This window comes from Folsomia candida, unplaced genomic scaffold (genome assembly GCF_002217175.1).
Source record: "Folsomia candida strain VU population unplaced genomic scaffold, ASM221717v1 Fcan01_Sc011, whole genome shotgun sequence".
NCBI classification, from domain to species: Eukaryota; Metazoa; Arthropoda; class Collembola; order Entomobryomorpha; family Isotomidae; genus Folsomia; species Folsomia candida.
This window is the reverse complement of record NW_019091203.1, coordinates 879,419-903,237: the sequence shown is the minus strand read 5'-3', so window position 1 is coordinate 903,237 and position 23,819 is coordinate 879,419. Positions and strand designations below refer to the sequence as shown.

Sequence of the window (23,819 nt, the reverse complement as noted above, 5' to 3'; positions counted from 1 at the left end):
GTGATGATCCACAACCAGAAAGGATGCACTGTAAAAAATATTTTTCAATTTATTTTTCATTTAATTCCAAATAATATAAATGAAATTAAATCCAAGCTCACCGACTGGGAGTTGACTGATACCGCAGTACACAAGAGGGTGCCCAAGGTAATCAAGGTGGCGTGGAACCCGTGCCTAGTAATAAATAAATATGTGACAGATATATATGTATATTGAATTAACTGGAAATATGGGCCAAATTTAGCCAAACTATTTGATTTTATCAGGCCAAAAGCATGCCAACAGTTCTAAATTTCGAAAAATAAGTACTAATTGTTTCATAAATTTTTATAATTTACGTCTTTTACTGTTCATATTTTGGAAATGAATTGCACCTAGCATTAGAAATATTTTTAGAAAAATAAAATATTTAAACTTTTTACTCATCTTTCAACCAAAGCTTCCGTATGTGTAATTCAATTAAATTTGGTATGTAAATTTTAAAATTATGAAGATTTTCTACCTTCAATAAAACCCAATTAATTGCATGAAGGTCAAGAACGTCTAATAAATCTAACGAAACTCCTTGAGTTTTTAGTTTTTATTAAAGCTCTGTGTATTCCCGAACCCTGGTCACAAATCCTGCCGATCTTTTTGAGAAATATTCAATTTATTAAAAAAATATATTTTCTTACATGGCGATCTGTTATTCAAAGTCAGAATTTAGGTAAAGCAGTTATAATTTGGATATGCTGCTCCGAAAACCGTGTGACGACTGTGCATTTGAAAAAAATCATCCGCAGTATAAATGTACGTGACCACCCTCACCTTTCTGTACATTGATCGCATTTTTATGTATGGTTGATTTGTCATCCGTTGTTGGGGGGAGCGTTCACAAATTATGTCAAAGATATGGTGTTTATGTGTTTTTTTTCTACTTATCTTCGTCGTTTTAAGCTAAACATGAGTATGAGAGGGAAGAGATGGTTGGTCGTGTGGTAAAAAAATGTGAGTTTTTTGACGACATGATATATGAACGACTCTGGGATGATTTCACAGTGAGAATGAACTTCGCAATATATATATTCACGTTCCATGAGGGAAGAAAGTGTGTACATAAGTTCGCACACGTAACTCTTGAACTCTGACCGATCCGGATTACACAAGAAGAATTAATATCGCAAAATATTATTGTAGCAGGTTGTCATGCCATTCAGTGAGAGCGTGTGGGTTTAAGTAAATGAAAGCCTAGCGTATGTATGTATGTATGTAGTGCTGGATTAGAGTGAGCTCAATTAATTATTTAATAAACTCCAGTGCTAACTAAATTTTGCCAAGAGTCAAGCAGGGTTCGAAAAAGCAGGTTTTTCCAGAGAGACGTCAAGGAGGGTGGGTTTCGCTGGGTTTTCCCCGGGTAAGGGATTGTATGTGTTTTTTTTTCTATTGGGCACACGGCCACATCATTGTGAGCAAATAACGATGTGATGTCATACCAGGAAGATAAAATTAAGCTAGATATATCTACATAGTTACATGTTTGATGTCAATGTTTACCACAAACAGATTTTGGATAAATTTTAAATTTTTAGTTTGACAACATATGCCATACAGACTATTTCCTGCATAATCATATTTTTACGCTGTTTCATATACAAGATACGCTACAAGTTTCATACCTAGGCAGAAATATTGAGATGGTTAATGTGATCACGAACATTTCCTTTCACTACTAAAGTTTTGTTTCGAAAGTATAATTTTCAAGAAAACACGCCAAAATCTGGCAAACATTCACAAAAACCTAATTAATCATTCCGAGATTTGATACCACCAAAAACCTATGAAAACCCTATAAACCCCCAAAGCTTAAAAATTTCTAAGACCTACATACATATGTACGAAACCCCAGAACCTCACTAAAACCCCAGAAAGCCGCTAGAACCCGAAAAAAACCTCAACAACTCACGCTCCTCAAAACCCCGAGGTGGCGAACCCTGTAGTCAACCAGTTTTGGTTGTGGATTAATTGCTAAGCCGTGAACTCCGGTCGCATTAACGATTACGAACTCTTACTCAGCGTTTCTTACTCAAACTAATCATAAAATACAAATCAAGTACTGTATAATAAATACGAACGTATAGCTGACAACTATGTAGATAGTACATACTTGCTTGTCCACTAGGGACACTTTCGTGGTGCTGGTATAATCCTTGGTTCCAAAAATCATTATGAACGATTTTTGGTTCAAAAATAGTTTTTCGCCCAGCGAATTGAGTCATGCATGGCTCAATTCCCCTCGGCTGATCGCGATCAGATGAGGCGATCAAATGGACGTAAGTATGCGTATGTACGGTGAAACATTCAGGAGTGTGGAAGACGCTGATTTATATACGACTCTGCTGAACAGAGACTGGCGGATTAAATATATCGGGATTAAGGATTGAGATTGAGGATTAAGGATTAATTTTCCAAATTTTGGGATTAAGGATTGGGATTAGGGATTAAATTTAATCTCGGGTTAGGATTAACACCGGATTAAATTTGGTTTTCTTGGATTGGGAATTAATTTAGATTAAATTTCGTTATGCCAAATTTTTGAATTAATTTAAATGAATCTGAACTTCGGAGCAAGGAATATTTAGAACGTTTCGCATGCAAAATTAGATCGTTTAGGAATATAAGTTTTAAATAGCAATTAAATATTTTCGTACCAAAAATTATATACAGGCAAGAAGGCTAATTTTAGTTTTAGTACTATCTTTAACCCAAAGCCTTGACCAGAATTTGGGCAGAGCACTCACATTTCTTTATAAGCTCACACAAATGTTTAACATTGTGCATTGAGGATACCACGTTACGAGTAGTTTTGCAAAATGTTGTGCAGTATTTTTAAATATGTGATCAAAATGAACGAAATGCAATCAATTTTCGAAAAGGGAGCGATGTTAAGAGAAGTGAGCTTTTCGAGTTTTAAGTCATTGCAAATTTAATCCCATTTTAATCCCATTCTAATCCCACTTCAGGATTAAAGTTGACATAGTGGGATTGGGGATTAGGGATTAAGGATTAAAATTCTAAAACTTGGGATTAAAGATTGAGATTGAGGATTAATTAATCCCTAATCCTAATCTCAATCCCCATTCCTTAATCCGGGATTGACCAGTCTCTGCTGCTGAATGAAGAGTTGCTCCTGCTGGCCAGCTATGTGAGAAAGGCGACTGGAGATGGATCCATTAATGGAAAGAAGGACCAAACTGTTAAAATATGCATGTTAACAAAGTTTTCCATATTTATCAATTTTTAAGTTAGTCGACTTTTATGAGGGCTGAGCATTTTCCAACCTTTTTCCCAGGACAAGGGATTAAAAGGGTCCTTTTGTTTTTATGCCTCATTAGAAGGGACACTTCGTTTGAGCATAACTCTGCGTAGTTTGTATGGTCACTTCTGACCACATATTATTACATATGTATGAATGTCTCCTATGTACTGTCAAAACCTTAAAACCAAGTTGTTTAATAAAAATCACCATCAGTCTAAAAATATCTTCCAGCGAGATCATTTTTACTTTCATGGTAGCAAAGCCGTTAGTTTGTATGATTCATATTGTTGGTCTCAACCTGCCTCATTGAGTGTCTCAAAAGTGCCCCAGTCTCAGAGTCTGTTAAAGTCTCACAACGAGAAGAACTGTTTCCTGTTCAACACTTGATAAACTGAAGTAGATCAGTGTTATTGTTGTGAAGTGAAAAGGTCAAGTCATCAGTTAACCTCTTTCGTACTACTGATTTTTAAATAAAATTTCCCTTCGGTACGATTTTGATTTCATAATTATACCTGATAGCAACCAATTAAAATTTTCCACCAGTTTGCAATATTCGAGTTTTTGACGAAAAATACGAAAAAACCATTTTTTAACATTGGTCGGTATAGGGAAAATTCCAAAATTTTGGGTGAAAAATATCGAAAAAAATCCACTTTTCACCATCGAGTTTTCCACAAAATGCCGAAGAAATATTCTTTTTTTAAAGAAATTTTGGTGTCAAGGAAATTTCTGCAGTACACACATTTGTGTATTTCGTCGTCAACGGAAAAATAAAATACTACACAAATGTGTGTACTTCGCCGTGAACGGAAAATAAAATAACTACACAAATGTGTGTACTTCGTCGTTAAGAGGTTAATAATAGCAGTAAGTCTCCACTGCCCAGTGCCAGTCTGGACGGAGTAAGACTGTAAAAGTGTGCCGTGAATTGGACCATTGTTTGGACAAGAGACATCAACCCTTTGACTCTACCCGAAGCTGAACCTTCCGCCCGAGGACGAGTTTTATTGAGGACGACCACTCTACCCAAATCCTGAGTTCCCGTCTACCAAATCTCGAGCTTTTTCGATTCTACTGCTCTTGATTAGGCAAAGAGAAGGTAACAAGTCTATTTCTGTTTTTCGCTTCTGCTTTCCCTACTCCACAACGACAAGATGACATCAACAATCAAAAGAATAGATGTTACGCACATTGTCAAGCTAGACGACACCAATTACGCGAGGTGGAGACTTCAGATAACTTTACTTCTCAAGTCACATGACCTGTGGGAAGTGGTCAACGGCACTACCCAACGACCTGCAGATGAAGCACAACAGCCAGCATGGGATAAGAAGGATATACAAGCACAATCCATCATTGTCCCCACTCTCAGTGCCACTCAAACAAATCATATTTATGACTGCGCTACATCAAAAGCAATGTTTGACAAGCTGAAAAGCATCAATTCAGATTCAAGCTCGCTTAACAAGCAACATACCATGGCTAGATTCTTCAATTACAAAATTGGCAAGAGTCAGTCATTGATTGAAGCATTTGCAGAGGTGGAAGAGCTGGGCAGAAGACTAAATGAAATGGGAGTCGTCATGCCTGAAGCATCCATTATCACAAAGGTTGTCTCAAGTCTCCCCGACGAGGAGTATAATGCGTTCCGTATAAGGACCAGAGCATGATAATGCTACTTGCCCGTCTGAAGAAGGAGGAGTTGGAGAGGAAGGAATCCAAACCAGCAGCAACCAATCAAGATGCAGCAAAGGCATTCTTGACCCATGACCAGAAGAAAGGCAAGAAGAAACAGAGCATTGAAGAGTTGAAAAAGGCAACAACCTGCCATGGGTGTGGGAAAAAGGGCCACTGGAAAAGGGAATGCAGGAGTAATCCACAAAATCAGAGCAATAAACCTTCAGATAATCCCGCACAAGCCAATAGAAGCCCTGGGAAAGCGTTCATGCTAAATGCAATACAAACCCCCATGCAAGCACCCGTGACTGAACAAGTGTGGCTAAGCGATTCTGGAGCTAACCAGCATGTCTGTGGAGATAAGGCATGGTTTACAAGATATGAAGAGTTTGACACTCCCAAGTCAGTCTTCCTAACGGACAAAAGGGCTACACAAGCACTAGGAAAAGGGACAGTGACCCTTGACGCTTACATCAACGGCATATGGGAAGAATGTACCATAGATAACGTGTTGTACATACAAGGGGCTGTCAACCTTTTTTCTGAGGGATCAATGGCTAAGAAAGGGTACTCCATCGTCCGTGACAAGAATAGAGCAACATTTTATCAGGATGGACGGTTTAAGGGGCCAATTGCCGAGTTCAAGAATGATATGTATGTCATGAAGTTTCGTCCCACTTCACAAATTATTGCTGCATACATGCATCCCGTGACTAATGCTAAACTATGGCATCAACGCTTGACACACATTAATATGAACTATGTGGTGGACTCCATCAAGAAAGACGCAGTTCGTGGAATTGACCTGGAGGCCGTGTCACATAAAATTATGTGTGAAGACTGTGGGACTTCAGAGACCGGGGAATAATTCATGAAACAACCGTCAGCTACAATCCAGAAATGAATGGGAGGTCCGAACGTGAAATAAGAACTTTAAAAGACTGTGCTCGAACTAGACTGCTGGCAGCTAAATTACCCGAATCTTTATGGGCTGAAGCCGTTGCCACCACCGTCTACGTCCACAACCGAACACTGGACAAGCAAAGTCCAAATATAACCGCATTTGAAGCAATATTTGGCAAGAAACCTTCACTCCGTCATTTGAGAGTCTTTGGTAGCGTAGCATTTGCACATATACCAGCCCAGAAAAGGACGGTCTGGGGAGCAAAGGGAGAGCGACTTATCCTGTGTGGGTACGCATCAGAGAGCAAGAAATATCGTCTTTACGACCCTGAGTCCGGACAAGTGGCTGAGGCAAGAAATGTATCTTTCCACGAAGAAGCTTTTGAACCGACAGTAATGATACATGGCGAAGAAGAAAGAGATGAACCTGATGAATCCAAATCTGAAAAAGATGATGCAAAAGATGATGCACAAGATGATGCACAAGATGATGCAGAATGGACGGACGAGGAGAAATACGATCCCGAGGACCCACAGCCTGATCAAGTTGACCCACAGCCAGTACAACCTGACAACGAGAAAATGGGTGACGAATTAGAAGTCCAAGTTAAAACTGAAAAAGGAGACTACACGGCTCGCATTCCATCGCAAGGGACGACACGTGTTGTCTTGCCTGAAACAAGTAAAAAATCAGGAACCACTCGCAATTTAAGAGACAGAGCTAAAATTAAGAAACCAGATAGATATCAAGCTCATGCCATTTATGCAGACAAAGAACCTTCAACTTATAAAGAAGCCGTTGAGTCTAAAGAGAAGGAAGAATGGATAAAGGCAATGCAAGATGAGATTGAAAGTCATAAGAAAAATGGGACTTGGAAATACGTGAAGAGGTCAGCCAATGCAAGATTACTCGACAGTAAATGGGTATACAAGCTTAAACGTAAAATGGATGGAACAATTGATCGATTTAAAGCCCGGCTTGTCATACGAGGGCATAGACAGAAAGAAGGCGTCGACTATTTGGAGACATTCTCCGCCGTATCTCGGTACGGGTCCATAAGACTTCTACTAAGTATAGCTGCAGCAAAGAAAATGCATATCGCACAGCTGGATGTCCAGACAGCCTATCTCTACGGGATTCTAAAGGAGACCATATACATGTCACAACCTGAGGGTTTCCACAATGGAGATGACTCCATCGTGTGCCTCCTGATCAAGGCTTTATATGGATTGCAACAGGCTGGAAGAACCTGGAATGAAACATTCACCGAATTTCTCGAGAAATTCGACTTGCACCCATGTTACTGCGATCCCTGTATATTTGTTGGAGATGTTGATGCAATAATCACTTATCTCAGCTTATGGGTGGATGATTCACTGGTCATTGGAAAAGATAAAAATGCCGTGCAGAAGATCATCAATGCAATCAAATCCTACTTTGAAATAACGATAATGGAGCCCACAGCCTATGTTGGGATGCAAATAATCAGAGATGGAAATGATGGTTTACTTTTGTCACAACCTTTTTACATCCGTAACCTGCTTGAAAAATACAATATGCTGGAGTGCAACCCGACGAATGTGCCGATGCAACCTCATGCAGGAGAACTCGTCCCAGCCGCAACAATAAACGAGACCCTTCCGTATCGACAGCTCGTTGGATCATTAATTTACCTAGCCAAGTGCACACGCCCTGACATCTCATATGCAGTGTCCCGCCTGTCTCAGTTTATGCACGCATACGACGAAACTCACTGGAAAGCTGCAAAGCAAGTCCTCCGCTATTTAAAAGGCACCGAGGAACTCGGAATCAAATACAAACCGTGTGAGGATATGGTTCTCGGGATATACAGATGCAGATTATGCTTCCGACAAGATGGATAGAAAATCTACAACAGGTTTTGTCTTCATGCTAAATGACAGCGTTATTTCATGGTCAAGCCAAAAGCAACCCATTGTCTCAATGTCATCAATGGAAAGTGAATATATATCTCTCGCTTCTGGAGCGCGTGAAGCCGTTTGGTTACGACGATTTCTAAAAGAATTAGGATTCCCACAAGAGTCCCCAACAATAATTCATGTTGACAACCAGAGTGCAATAAAATTGGTAAAAAATCCAGAGATGCACTCAAGATCCAAGCACGTCGATGTCCGGTACCACTACACAAGAGAGCTAGTTAGTACAGGACAGTTGGCAATTGAATATGTACATACCAGTGAACAAATTGCAGATGGATTAACTAAGCCACTACTGAAGACCCAGCATTTCAAGATGAGACACGATCTCAGTATGGAAAGAAATGAGACAAAGGAGAGCAAGGACAACCCAACTAAAGTAAAGAGAGGTCCCCTCCAAGCCAACTTCTCACTGATGAGCCTTCTCACCATCCTTCTTATGTTTATTACGCAAGATTGTGGGGTGACACATCAGAATGCGATCCCTTTACTATGGAAAAAGAGTCCAATCCCAGTTACAACGGGATATAACCAAGTCCACTTGCTCGTCAAATTCATGAACCCGTGCGAAATTTTAACACAGGATCTACTCCATAAGGATTTAAGTGCCTATGCAACCGAGAAATGTAACAAAATATACGACGAAATGTTCCTCGATGAGCTAGAAAAAATGTGCCCTAAAAGAAAATTCTCCGATCATATTAATTCGCGACATACCAGAGAGATTGGACGAAGAGTGAAGAGAGTCCTCCCATTACTTGCAGTTGGAGTAATAATTGGTGTGACTGTCCTTGTAGCCGGCTTATCAGTTGGTGGAGCAATCAATTCGTTTGTTCAAACTGGAAGAATCTCTGCTTTGCAAGGAACAGTAGCGGAACAAAGAGAGATGCTGGATGAATTGGAACGTCGCGTGGAAATATCGGAAAGAGAGATTGAGAAGCTTAAGGTTAGCCTAAATGCTACACTAGAACAGCTTCAGCTACATCAGCTTGATCACGACGAACTCAAGGGAAAATCCATTGACACCAATTTCGCAATTGCCTACCTTACCAGTCGCCTCATGATAGGTAGAGAAATAATTAGAGAAGCAACAAGACAGTGGCGGCGAGGAAAAGTTTACGCACCACTAATGGATTTCTTTAATTTCACGTTACCCTGTGGTGATGCTTACCCAGTCAGCTTCGCACAATCTCAAAAGTGCGAAATATCAGATGACAGAACCAAGCTGTATGTGGACTTCACAGCAACTGAAATTAACAAAGATTTGCAACTCATCGAGGCAGACTCCTTCGATCTCAAAGTTGAAAGGAAGAATGAAACCTGCGTTCTAAAGTACAAGGGACCCCATAATGCCATCCTTTCTACGAAAGATGACTGCGTATACTCCATCAATGTTAAGGAGCCTACAACCCCCGACCTAATTGTTTCGCCCACTCGAGGATGCACGCCAACAGCGAAAACAAAGAACTCCAATCACTTTGACATAGACCACTGTTATGACCTTGCTGAACCATGGGATTTTGTACAAATCAAACTACACCATGGACAATATCATATCTACTGCCCTGGGTCCAATATTACCATTGAGAGGAAGCTGCAACAATGCCCTGCTAGCGTGTTCATCCTTCCAATGAATGCTAATTTTAAAATAAATGATATTGAATTTTCAGGAACTGAATCCAGCCTTGTTCACCAAGAGGTAGTCGACCCACTATTCACGATGAAAGCCAACTGGCACTTGCAGCCTAGTTTCAACTGGACCAGTCTGATGATCAATGGTTCCACTGACGAAGGAGGGTCAATCCACTACCACACAAGCAATGAACCAGCCTGGTCAACAATGGAATGGATCTTAACCCTTTGCATACTAATAATAGTTGCTCAAGCCACTCTTTATCTTTTCCTTTTTCTGAAAAGCCGGCCAAATGTAATTTCGGTTAGGGCAAATCCAGTGGAAACTGCCGATATTGAACTTTAAAAATTGAGGGAGGATGTTAAAATATGCATGTTAACAAAGTTTTCCATATTTATCAATTTTTAAGTTAGTCGACTTTTATGAGGGCTGAGCATTTTCCAACCTTTTTCCCAGGACAAGGGATTAAAAGGGTCCTTTTGTTTTTATGCCTCATTAGAAGGGACACTTCGTTTGAGCATAACTCTGCGTAGTTTGTATGGTCACTTCTGACCACATATTATTACATATGTATGAATGTCTCCTATGTACTGTCAAAACCTTAAAACCAAGTTGTTTAATAAAAATCACCATCAGTCTAAAAATATCTTCCAGCGAGATCATTTTTACTTTCACAAACTGTAGAAATAAATATAGATAGATAGGGGTTGTATTCAAAGATTAATGTAGCGTTAACCTTTACAATCATACTCATTCATTCGTTTCATACAAGAATGCATTCATATACATACATAGTTTCTAGAAATAAATATAGTACCCGAATAACATAAATTGTTTAAATTTTCCAGAGTAAAATTTTGAGTGGTGTTAATTTCTTTATTTATTTAAATACGTAAATTCACATCATTAAATACATAATATGATCCACGCCTAACACAAATATTATTAAGATGATATGAGGATATAACTAATATATTGATAAGAATATTAATTTATCCCTAACTATTCGGATTCACTATTTAAAATCTTATTGCAACACTAATTTTAATTTTATGGGCTATGAGCCTTTAAGAATTTTCAAGAATAAATTATATTATTATATTATTATTATTACATAACTTGGTTCGATGGACTTCCACATATTTATATTTATGTTTACATAGAAAGTTGAACTAGATAGAAATGCGTTAGACGGTTTGTTATTATTCATGCAAATGTTTAATTACAAATTTAATTGGTTCACATACTATGTACCAATGGGTAACTATGGGTAAATACTTGTAATGTATTGTTGTAATGAAACATTTTGGTTATTTAATATTTACTTTCAACTGAACGCACATATTAATTTGTTCATTTTTGTTTATAAATGAGGAAAATTATAATAATACTTTATGCGTATTGCTCCTATGTATGTATATCTACTGCAGAAGTCATACATATGTATATGAGACCCAAAATTCACATCAAATAAACCGTAGTAACGTTAGAAGTAGCTCACCCTGTAATATATAATTACCTTGCACCTTTGCACCTTGGATGCAAAATTATAGAAGTTCAACAAAATAGATCAATAATTTTTATGCAATTATGCACCAGTGGTGCATAAAAACGAAGCATAAAATAGATCGATAATTATTATGCAATTATGCATCAGTGGTGCAGAAAATTTTAAAAAATTTGTGTCAAAATTGTATGATCATTTCTCCCGGCTATTCTGTACCATTGGTGCGTTTTGCATCAATTAACCCAATTGTTTCGCATCATTTTGTGTTACCGATTGTTAGATACCAACGGTGCTGTTAATTTATTAAAAAATGGACCTGGTCCATTCTAGTGAGTATCAATTGATGCTCACCCAATTATTTCGCATAAGCTTGGATAACCAACTGTTAAATACGAACGGTGCTACAGATTCCAAAATTGTAGTGCTTCCTCGATCCATTTGCACAATTAATACGCACCATTTGCACCACGGATTGTTCTATACCAATGGTGCGCCTAATTTATTCTATAATGGTCAAGGGGATTATTAATTGGCATCAATTGATGCAAAAAAACTTGTGAACACACAGACAGACGGACGGACGGACGAACAAGAGGAATTCAATAGCTATCATGCTACGCAGGGTGAGCTAATAATTACCAGTTACCAGTTGGTACTATTGGTCTGCGTGCAGTCATGAAATGAAATTTAAGCTTTACTGGGAGCTTCCATATTTAAATCCGTCAGTAGTATTTTGGATTTGGAAATGTACTTTAAAAATGAGTTTATGAGCGTTCGATAGTAGTATGGATGATGAAAGGTAGAATTTTGAATGAAACGTAGCAATCAAATTAAATTCTCCAGCTTGCAACCGGCTTGCCAAAGAAAATCTGAATAAGAGAATCTGAATCTTTACCTTATGAACTAATCATAAAAAATACAGCAATAATTTTATAATTTTAGAAAGTATGCGAGATATTTATTCTATAATTTAGGCAATAATATTGAATACCAGACGAACAATGGACGCACGCGTGCACTTGTTTTGCACGCAGAAAAACAGGCATTACAATGTATAATCGAATTGTTTGTGAGTTGAAACCACAAATAATCCTCAAATTTGATATCTATGACTTTCCAAATTGGAAATTCCAATTAGTCCTACCTGCATTAACGACTTATCAAGAGAAAGTTGTACTTTTCATACTGAAATTGTACTGAAATTTTTCAAGTCTCAGAAACGATTGCTCAGTTAGATCTTATGACGAGGAAGCAATAAACCTTCACATAAACAGTAGCTATCAGTGCCACGAAGTGAAGCGTATGATTAATGTGCAAGTCAGACACAATAATAGAATACCACGTGACTTAAGATTATCTATTGCAGAGATGTCTACTAATAATTAAGATTATCTATTACACCAACTACACAGTAATACGTGGGTGTTTTATTATTAATTTTCAAAAGGTATGTTCCGCACTGTTTCTCACCAAAATTTTGATGAAAGAACAAACTTCAAATACATTTAGGAGGATGTGATTTTTTTCAGTTCTGTAGGTTAACATTAACACTAGCAATAACCCATTAAAATTTACCTCGAAAATATGCCATAATTTTCGACTTCATATCAATATCATCCGAAAACCGTTTTCCCCTGATGTCTTTCTTTAAGTTTCGAAACGAATAATAATCACTAAGGGTCAAGTCTGGACTGCTCGGGGTGTGGTTTGTGCAGGTAAAGCGATTTTCGTCTGCACTAACCCTCGCAAAAAGCCATGTATTAGGTGGCGCGTTGTCGTCTAAAAAAAGGCCAACTCTTTATTTTGACCCCACGTTTCTTTTCAACCGGAGGACGCAGCTCCTTCTGGGTACCGGCCCCATTTATTGTAGTATTTCCAGCAATAAATTTTATAAGGAGGGGACCTTTGATATCGTTGAAAATGGTCATCATAAATTTTTTGTCAGATTTTTGCACTTTGCAATTCTCGGGCGGTGGCAACCCCTTGTGCTTCCATTGAGGGAATTATTATTTGGTCACCGGGTCATAATAGTAAACCCAAGTACCATATGCAGCTAATAAAATATTGAGCAGGTTCAAGTCTTCATTTAATAGGTTAAAATTGGCATTGCAAAAGTCGACTCGATCATGTTTTTGAGATGCCGAAAGCAATTTTCGTACCCAACGGACGGGAACCATTTTCATACCAAAATGTTAAGTTAACATGGGACAAATTGTTGGTTTTTGAGCACCCATCTCATCTGCTAAATAGGACAGTTTCAATCGCGGATCTCTCATTATTGGTTCCTCTAGTTTCCGGAGCCTTTCTGTGGAAGAAACGGATTTTGAGCGTCCTGGCGACTTTTTGCCCGAGACCTCGTTTCGCCATCATTTAAAATTATTAACCCAATTGAATTTGTGTTTTGTGTTGAGCAGTTTTCATCGTAAATTGTAAGCATTCAATCATAAATCTGCGACACGTATTGCCCATCCAGCATTAAAAATTAAATCACACTACGATATTTAATTTGCGAAATCTAGCATTTTTTCCGTCGAGGTAAAGTTTGCCGATTTATTGCTAGTGTTTATGTTGACCTACAGAACTGAAAAAAATCACAGCCTCCTAAATGTATTTGAAGCTTGTTATTTCATTAAAATTTTGGTCAGAAACAGTGCGGAACATACCTTTTGAAAATCAATAATAAAACACCTACGTATTGTAGGTTATGCAGCAATAATTACAAAATATGTGCGTTACTGCTCCATTTTGAGGAACAGAAAATAAAATATGAACCAAATGAATTTCAATTAAAATTTGTAAGAAATAACATTCATAAAGTATTCTACCTAGTCGTACGACTAGGTAGAATTACTAGTTCAGTACGACTCGTACTGAACTAGTAATTCTACCTAAACCAGGTTATACGTGTAATATTTGCACAAATAGATTTACGTATGCTGAACTAATAGCTTAATTTATCCAAAAGCATACATGGAAATTTCTGCCAACCCAAGAACAAGTCCATTACATGTCCAACACATTATTGGAGAAATAATAACCGAAAATTATTTGCGAACTCATGTTGCATAATGTCCCTGGAATTACAAGAGATCCCATCCCTCTCCCAAGCACAATTAATGTTTTACGAGGGGCTGTCAATTCCAATCAACGAGTCAAGAATGTCTAACAGTACACATGCAGCGATCTCGGAGGTGCAAGAAAACTCGAGTGGTAGCTCAGAAATGGGACAAAAAATCTTCTATCAATCCCTCAGGTCAGTCTTAAAAAAACAAGAAATCCCCTATTTTTTGCGAACGATGAATTAGTTAAACAGAGAATCCACCAATATCATAAGGAGTTATGTATCAGAAGAGATAAAACGATTTGGCAACTTGAGAAGTCTGTATACAGCACTCCCACCAGATTCGAACAACCTACTTCAGCCTCATCAATTCATCCCACCCCACCTTCCCCTAAAATCCCCACATCTTCCAGAGCTTCGATTTACACTGCTCCAAGGACTCATAAAGACAGCAGATACCGCATTTCCCAACTTCTAAACCAGCCCCTTATCACCTGGTGGAAACTAGATTTCCCACAAGACAAATACCCCCATTATTCCCCAACATTACGTCACCAAAGTGGACTACTTCCTTTTTATGGCCCCCACCAAGAGATACACCATATCCTCCTCCACGGTGTCGAACAATGAGGAATCCACCCACACCAACGGTGACCCCACTAATTAACCCTGAATACCACCAAGTAACACCTGCAAACACAGCAACCACCTCACGTACCTGGTACATATCCAGACCCACCCCATATCCCATACGACTTTTCACGGGAAGATCCCCTCATTCGTGCTTACTGTATTTACAATCTGCACAAACTAAGCTCTCTCCATTGTTACGAAGAAAGGGAAATGCATCCGGATCCGATCGGAGTTATTGTTCACGATTTATGTACATCAGGGAGGTTGAAATGTCATGCCACGATGAGAAATTTTCAATGGGAAAAATTCGTAAATTTCCACTAGTTACCGAAATTTTGTCTCTACATACATACATAGAATGCACAATTTTAAGAATTTTCTTATCAAGTGTTTCATCATAAAATAATTTATAAAAATTTCAAAATCCAGCTGAATATTTAGGAGCTTTTCTCTCTGGAAAATTGTCCATTGTAGCGTGGCATTTTCACCATCCCGTATTGATGGAAGAGGGTTCGATTTCATTGTAGTTTTTCGGGCGAGGAGGGAGAATTTTGGGTTGTGTATTTATATGTATGTTCAAATACGTTGTTTGAGGACGCAATATTTTCTCTCATATTGGGTCAGATTGAATCTTTTGTCAGATGCGATAAAACTGCAGTAACCATAAATATACAAGTCGAATGGAATGAAAAGAAAAATAATGCAGGGTTTTTAGTTGGAATGACAATAAACTGATCCATAAATATGGCATTGCACGAGGCACGGTGTATGTACATACATGAAGTGAACGAGGAATTATGTATGAGAAATTCTTATTTAAAAGAGTCGTCTTTATTAATCCCCAATTTTAACCCGTAAAATTTATTTTAATTGACCCAAATGTCAATGCGATCAACTTTTATGCAGTTGAAAATAATTATTTCCAGTTTATTTGCTGTTTTTTACATAATATAAAAAATTATGCATAATTAATATAAACAATTACATACATATACAGCAGTAATACTTATTACCATTTAGTTCTATCGATACCTGCATTCCCAGTTATAGGGAAATTCATGTATTCGTATTTTATTGCAATTTCACGGACCCGTCCGCTGTAAATAATAGTTGTGTTAAATTTAACAAGCGTTTAGTAAAAACAATAATGACATAAGAATTGTAAGTTTTTTTCAACCGTTGTACAGATTTACCCAATTGTTTATCTTCTTTTTTACTCAACCTTGGTAAATTTTACATATTTTTTTACAGTGTATTATTACTATTCAACCACTACAAGGTTGTACGTAATTAAGGGAAAAATTTATATTATAAATACCTACTACTGTATCTGTGCACATAATGCAGATTAAGCAGATGGCGAGCATATAAATGTTTCGTAATTTAATTTGACAATTTGATAAAATAATTCAATGTTTAAATTAAAATAGGCAAAAACAAAGGTCTTAACATTATGACGTATTTATGTAATTATAATTATAATTCTAAGTGAATATAAATGTCTGCGTATGACATTTCCTAGACTTATAGCTTATATAATTTAGCGCTGAATATTTATTACTTAATTCTGATAATGCACTGGTGTGAACTATTTAATTGAAATCTTTAGACGCCGGTCCGCGCCGCGCCCAAAAATGCCCAAAATTGGCGCCGCCCCAAAATTGGTCGGCGTTTACGTCTGATCTACAGTGACGCTACCTGAGATATTGAGTCAATATCGTAACTACAAAAATTTATGCTCGGATAAACGGTAGAACTATTTACCAATTAAAAGAAGCCATTTTTCTTAGATTTACCATGACAGTATTGGACAATGTTAATTACATATTTAGGTAATGCATTACTATTATTATACTTGTACCCCATTATACGCTCCTTTATGGACAAGAGTGGCCCCAAAAAGGGATTAATAAATTCATTCAATCGTTCATTCATTCATTCATTCACATCTATTCATTATAATAACTTGGGTGGCAGGTGGAGATTAGCGTCCATCTTGGCAGGCAATTAGATTTATTGTTGAGTATTACGACCCTGACGCTTGACCCTTACAAATTCAAGCTCAGCTGTTTTGTGTGAGAACTAAGGTATAAATTGGACACTATGAAGTACATAGTTTGTGCACAAGATTAAGCTAACAGAAATTGTAAGGTTAAGAAAGCAATGTACGCAATTGTTTGGGATCTGATAAGGAGGAGATGAGGACCTCCAACCATATGCGTTGATTTTTCTTGTATTTGCAAAAATAGGTATGCAAGTGCAAGGGATGCATGGCCAATTGACTTTCAGCAGCTATCCTGAAGATTTTGGGATTTATCGATTGCCTGAGTGGGATTACCTGATCGGGATTTATGTACAAATAAACCCGTGAGGCGGGTAGATCCACAGAATTTATTAAATGCAAACCAAAAAAATATAGCTCGTGCATACATTCATACTTACCAGATTATCTTAATTTTTCCTTAACTACATATTTTCCTTTGTAATGATAGGCAATTCCTTTGCGATTAAGACCTTGTAGAGTTTATGTTATGAAAATTTGGTTTGGATTATGAAAACCAAAAACCAAGATTCATATCAATTTTTGTCCAGTACGTTTAGTTCAATCCTAAATCAAACAGTGCCACTATGTGTTTAAGTAAACGCCATATTAATTAAACAATATTAATTCTGAAAGGTGATGCTTGCGTTATGGTGTAAACTTCTTACAGCCAAATCACAATTTTGATCATCCGATTACTTAGTAAGAATTATGATTCCTGGCCAACCTTCGAGAGTTTGCGAAATTATAATTAATGGCGTCTTTGGTTTTCTTCGGCCGCTATTTTGCTGGAATTCCGTATATATATCTTAAAACCTCGAAAGAGGTGAAGCAAACTGAATTGGTGAACGAAGCCAGGAAGATTTTAATGTGCCCCATACCTGAAGTGGCTTTAATGCGAGAAGATTTGCTTGTCATGGGTTGGTGAAAAGTGAAGAAATTTCCTGCATATCATGTCGTAAAAATCTCATACTTTTGGAGATAATGAGAATACGAGCATCACGAGAAGTACCAACCAAGTAGGGTAACCCCAAAGTGAAACGACGTAAAATGTCCTATGGAGCAATCGTTTCAGAAGAAGATGAAGAGGAAAGTGTAGAAGAATGTGTTCAAGCTCACCACCGTCGAAAGGGGGGGGGGGGGGGCTACGACACCATCTTCGCCATCTTCATGGGAGCGGGGATGAACTGCACTACTTATACATACTGTCTTGCAACAACGAGGCATCAGGGAATTCGATGGGTTACCAGACTCGGATGCTGCTAAATTCTTGAAGGAGTACGAAAGGCAATTACAGCGGCAGGGCTAAAGTGGATAGCTTTCTTCGCTATATGACAGAAGCAGTGGTACACTGGATAGAGAGATCTCGTGGAAAAAGACTTGAAACTAGAACTATGTTTCACCCACGACGGTATCCAATCAAACGCTTGGCTGGAGTTAAAGAGGTATCAGTTACGAAGTTCATTTGAAAAGGAATTTGTTCCTGACCGAGTCAACTAATTCATCACAACGAGACAAAATCTACAGGAATCAGGCACCACGTTTTTCTACAGAATGATGAATCTCACTTTAAAAGTGGCATGCTGTTGAATGAGGAATCACTCATCACACTCTTCATCAAGCATATGCAGCCCCAATACCAAGAACAACTCCGATACAAACGGTTTCCCAATCTGAAAGCCCTGAAGGAAGCTCTTGTGCTCTTCGATAGGAAGCGACGATACCACTTGCAAGCATAAATTTATTTTCTCATAAATTTATTTTTGTATTTGTTTTTTCATCATTGAACTCATCATTGAACAAATTCCAAAATGTCTCAGTCGTTCAATCATTTGATTTCTTACACGTTATTAAGGACACAGCGGCAAACTTCTGTTTGGCTTGAGACATGTTGTCAATCATTCAATTTTTCATTAAATCAGGAGAAGTTAGTAATACTCGTAGACCTGCATCCCCGGGATGCAAGAGTAATTGATGAGGTTGGAAAAAGTACCGTAGAAGAGGAAATGAGCCATAAAATTAGACTGAAGATCAGATTTGGCTCAGATCGTAAACTTGTCACGCGATCTTTTAATACTTGACTCAACTTAATATTTGGTGGAACGCATATAATACGAGTTTTATTTATTGCAGAACATTCATACACCGAATGCTGGTTACTTCGAACTGTTGAGAGGAGGTGGTTACGATAATCCAACCATTTTAGTAGTAGCGTTGGTAACGTACATACGTACGTGGGTGGAGGTTACGTTCAACAATTGTGGATTAAATTTCTGAGAATTGAAATCAGGTCGAGTTCCGCCAGGGCCAGGTCAAGTGGTCTGTGAAAAATAAAGAAAATTATGTAAATCTGCGTTTATGTAAATATCGTCTACGTAATGATGGTAGTCTACACCGGAATTTTTTTTACATGCTGACCTGGATCATTGTTTGAAGTCTTTAAATAAATAATTTGTGTGTGCATTTTTATTTCATTCGTCAATCAAAAATGTTTTTATTGAATTAAGTTTATAAATACTGTTAAATTTTATTTCACTTATTATCATTGCATACGCATTACAAAAATTACACATCAAAAAAGCTGACTACAAAGGAGTCGTACATTAAAAATCCCTAACCTGAATAAAAAACGAAGAAATCATTTTTAAAAAAAGTCAAAATAAGTTAAAAAATAAATTAAAAATAATACACCTCTTCCAATTCTTTGCCTTCCGGGAGTGTCCCTAAAATGGAGGCAACGTTTCCCCGCTGAACAGCCAGCGAGATTCTTTGGCGGAGGAATGTGACAGCATTGGGCTGTCCGGTTCTTGCGGCTATCCGCTCGCCAATTTGGTTGATGAGGAGGAGCCCCTCTTGGCCCCACACCCCAGTCGTTTCCATTGCGACGGGGACAAAAATAAAACGATCCAGGAGGAAGGCGTACCTCCTCCTCTTACTATCTTCCGCCTTGCTGGCAGCAGCGCCTTGGTAGCGCACAGTTTCGGGAAGGTAACTGGGGGCGAAAGTATCTACGCATGTAACATCCCAAACCAAGGATTTTCCTCTTGACCACGGAATTAGTGTCATTCCGTCGGGACGCTTTCCGTCTTGAGTGGAGCATCCCGCAGACTCCCGGATGCAAGGAACTTCCGCCGAACGGAGCGCTCTCGCAATTACGTTGTTGGCGGCCTCATGGCGGGACCATCGCCCTGCGCTGCGCCGACAAGAAAGGCCATGGTAGCCTCGACCAGTAACTTGCGCCCCGCATGGACATTTGTGGGGTTGACAGACGTCACACCCTAAACGGAGGGAAACTGCAATGCGAAACGATTCGTTCGATAGTAGGGTTCCAAGTTGAGGAGATGGAAGGGCATTAAGCCAAGCGCCGGCAAACTTATCCCGCAGGGCACGATACCGGGCGGTGTCCTCCGGCGTGGTCGCTCCTTGTATTAACTGGGACAAGGTGATATCCAGAATTGGACTCTCCCACGCAGCCTGAACTCCTCTGATTGTTTCGGCATAATAAATAATACATATTTATGTTATTTCTATTTATAATATTCCGAAGTGGCATTTAAATAATAGCCAATTTTTCGACGTATGTACATTTAGAAGGAGTGAAACTATTGACAACATTAATTAAGATCGGAAACAACTAATGCTTTTCTAACGACAAACTTCAAAACATTTGTGCACAACAAGTAAAAAAAATAAATCACAGTGCAGGACTACCAACACTATTTACTACACCGAGATAAATCATGCAACGCTTTTATCAAGGTGTAGAATATTATGAAAAAAATTACATAATTTTCCCATTATCCTTTCGAGAGTAATGTTACATATGAACAATCAGTAATGAACAATCTTTGATAAAATCATTTAAAATCAGTCTTATATCCTTTAACTTACAAATGTGGACGTTTGTATCTCCTTAATATTTCAGTTTTTTTTAATTCCGGCGGAATTTTTGCACTCGAATTAAATCCACAAATCGCCAGACATCCAGCTACATACGTTCGCATCCTGAACATTCTGTAATGGATATACAAATTCGTAATCAGCTGGGGCAGAATTTTTTAAATAAATTTAGACAAATGACTTTAACGTCAAATAACTTTTGCGAGAAACGTAACGATGAAATTTAAACAGTCACAATTTATAACCTAAGTTAATTGGAAATGAAACAATAGTAATTATTACTGGATTATTGGATGTAATTAAGTTCTTAATTACATCCATACAATAACGAATCAGAATTATAAAATAATAACTTGACTAATCGTTTCTGGCTCCGAAAGTTACAATTTAAATAATCACGTCGGTTTAGATATTTTACATAATCGTGACTATATATTTTTTTCCAAATTGTAAACTTTATAAACTCTAAACAGTATAAATTCTTTCTGCGATATTCTGGATTTGGGGGTAAATTCCGCCTAACCGATATACCTAGTATCAAAAAAATTATTGTAATTATCCAATACTGGATACTATCACCCTTCCAGGGATGCACCCTTATGGGTTCATAGAAAAAAATAAATCTTTAACTTACAAATGTGTCAGTTTTTTCCTCCTTAATATTTCTGGATTTTTGGAAAATTCCGGCATAATTTCCGAATGAAATCCACAAATCGGCAGACATCCAGCTGCATACTTTTGCATGCCCAACATTCTGTAATGAATATAAAAACTCGTAATCAGTTCGGGTAGATAGACATGTTTTTTTTTGTAAATTTGACTAGCTTATCCTCAATTTCTAACCTCAGGTAATTGAAATCGAGATAATAATAATCAAACCATTAATTAAATACATTACAATAACGAATCAGAATTAAATAATAATATTAAATTTCCGTTGAAGAACTTTCTGGTTGAAGTTATTTTTAATTAGATAATTATTGCCAAAAACTTGCAGCGCTACATACAATAAAGATGATGGTGAAATTTAATCTCAGATCAAAAAGTCAGGACTTTTTGTCACGGATTATGCACTAAACGAATAGAATATATTTAAAGGAGTAAAAACTACTCAAAATCGGAAATGTTATAATTTTCACTTCAAAAATGCTTTCCATATTTGATGCTTGTCCAAGACCCTGATCGCTGTGAGCCTAGGATCCTACGTCTTTAGTCAAAGACACGGACAGGCAGACAAATTATTCAGATTATTGCCGACTCCGATTGTGGCATCGGAATCGACCTGTATTTATTAGCGGGTAGCTATATGTTCTACTAGAATAATAAATGACGCAATAGTTTGGAAGGAAGAATTCGCGAGCAACTTGGGGCGCTCACAAAGTTTGCCCACCGTTGGATATGGGCCAGTTTAGGCACTGCATGTTACTTATAACATGGGGGTATCGGTCACACCCGAGGGTGAAAGTAAAAATTACCAGAAAATCCGTCACCAACTTTATGTTGGGTCCCCAACCATGTTGTACAAGTTGTGCAGAGGCGGGACAAATTTTACACAATTTACATGCATGTATCACCCCTGTTTTTAGTCAGACTTTGGTAAATTTTAAGCAACTTTTATTTAGAGGGTGCATATCCTCATTTGTCGAACATCAAGCGAAGCGAAATAATATCCAAGTAAGCAGTAAAAGAAAGGATTACTCACATTTTTGCGTCTCGCTTTCTGAGATTGATGACAGAATTTGCCTGAGCTGAGCGTCATATTCCAGTCTCTGGGCTGCAAGAGTGATTAAAGAGGTTAGGAAAAGTATCATGTCAACATGTCTGGAAAGGAAATGAGCCATTAAATTTGGGAGCATAACATATTTTGTTCCGTAGATCGTAATCTTGTCATCCGATCTTTTAGTATTTATGTAGCTCAAGTAAAACTTTGTTTATGTAGCAAAACGTTGAGACTAACCCCAACTAATGTATGACTCAAACTGATAAACAGTTTCTATGTAAGAAGTTAATTTAATGCAATTTCGACGACTCCTAAATATGCATAGCTTAAAATATCCAAATTCAGCGCATTCTTAAAGACTTCGCCAAATTTTTCGAATTTGAAAAATTTGCCGAAATTTTTATCAGCTCGGTTAAAAAATTCATCCTAAAATTCTTTTATGGACATTTCATTTTCATTTCCACCAAATTATTTTATACAATTCGATGACGTCAATACACCGTATTCATTAAATTTATCATTTTTTAGCATAAAAATAAAATGTTCAGTAACAGTTAAAAAGGTGAATTGAATTTTATTTTATGGCAGCTTGAAGAAATAATGAGCGTACTCACGTCAACCTTCGCATATCTCGCATATCTCGCAAATTGAGCATAGCAACATAACTTGCGAAGTTTTGCGAGATATGTGAGATTTCGCAAAAATTTTTCTGGAAAACCATGGGATTTTTTTCGCAAATTTACCCAGCAATTGAGCATGTTCTTATTTCGCAAGATTACTTCGCAAACTCATCCTCACCATCGCCAGCAAGAAAAATTAAAGAAATCCATGGAAACAATACCAAAATAGGTGTTCTTCAATAGATTTGCGAGATTAGAGAGATTTGCGAACTCATATTTTGCGAATCCCCTCACGACAGAAATATTTTGATCTTCGCAAGTTTGCTAAATGAGTTGCGATGCGAAATAAGAAGTTGTCGTGAGTACGCCCAATAATAATTTATGTACTTACTATTTTGAGACGAGACCCACTGGCGGACGAGGAGGCAGACGATGTACGACTGCGAGAAAAACGTAATCTCAACCTTGTCCAGACTGAATCTTTCTTAGAGACTGGTTGTCATGGAAACCAATTTGTGTATCATTTGACATCTTTGTCTCAGAGTTTTAGTGTGCACTAACAGATGTATTTACATATCTATGTATATATTAATGTATGCATGCGTGTCTATGTTACGTTTGTTAGTAAATGAATGTATTTACATATACGTATATAGGGTGGTTTAAATGTCAGGTTACAATGAAAAATTTTTCAACGGGAAAAATTCGCAAGTCTTCATTAGTTACCCAAATTTTGCCTATGAAATTAAATAATTTAAGAATTTTGTCATCAGTGTTCTATAAGTTTTGATACAAATTAATAAAAATCTCAATCCGAAATCCGTAACTAATGGAAATTTACGAATTTTTCGCATTGAAAAATTTTCCATTGTA

At 37.6% G+C, this 23,819-nt stretch overlaps 1 protein-coding gene across 1 annotated transcript; it reads right to left on the bottom strand.

Annotated features, from left to right (window-relative positions):
* Positions 1-19,208: 19,208 nt before the first annotated feature.
* Positions 19,209-23,425, bottom strand: LOC110855039. Its single transcript, XM_035855733.1, has 6 exons — positions 23,338-23,425; positions 22,309-22,380; positions 21,241-21,360; positions 21,130-21,137; positions 20,598-20,720; positions 19,209-20,190 (listed from the first exon to the last, which is right to left on the bottom strand). The coding sequence occupies exons 2-6, from the start codon at positions 22,363-22,365 to the stop codon at positions 19,383-19,385; spliced, it is 1,116 nt and encodes a 371-aa protein (XP_035711626.1). The 5' UTR covers positions 22,366-22,380; positions 23,338-23,425; the 3' UTR covers positions 19,209-19,382.
* Between the last annotated feature and the right edge of the window lie 394 nt (positions 23,426-23,819).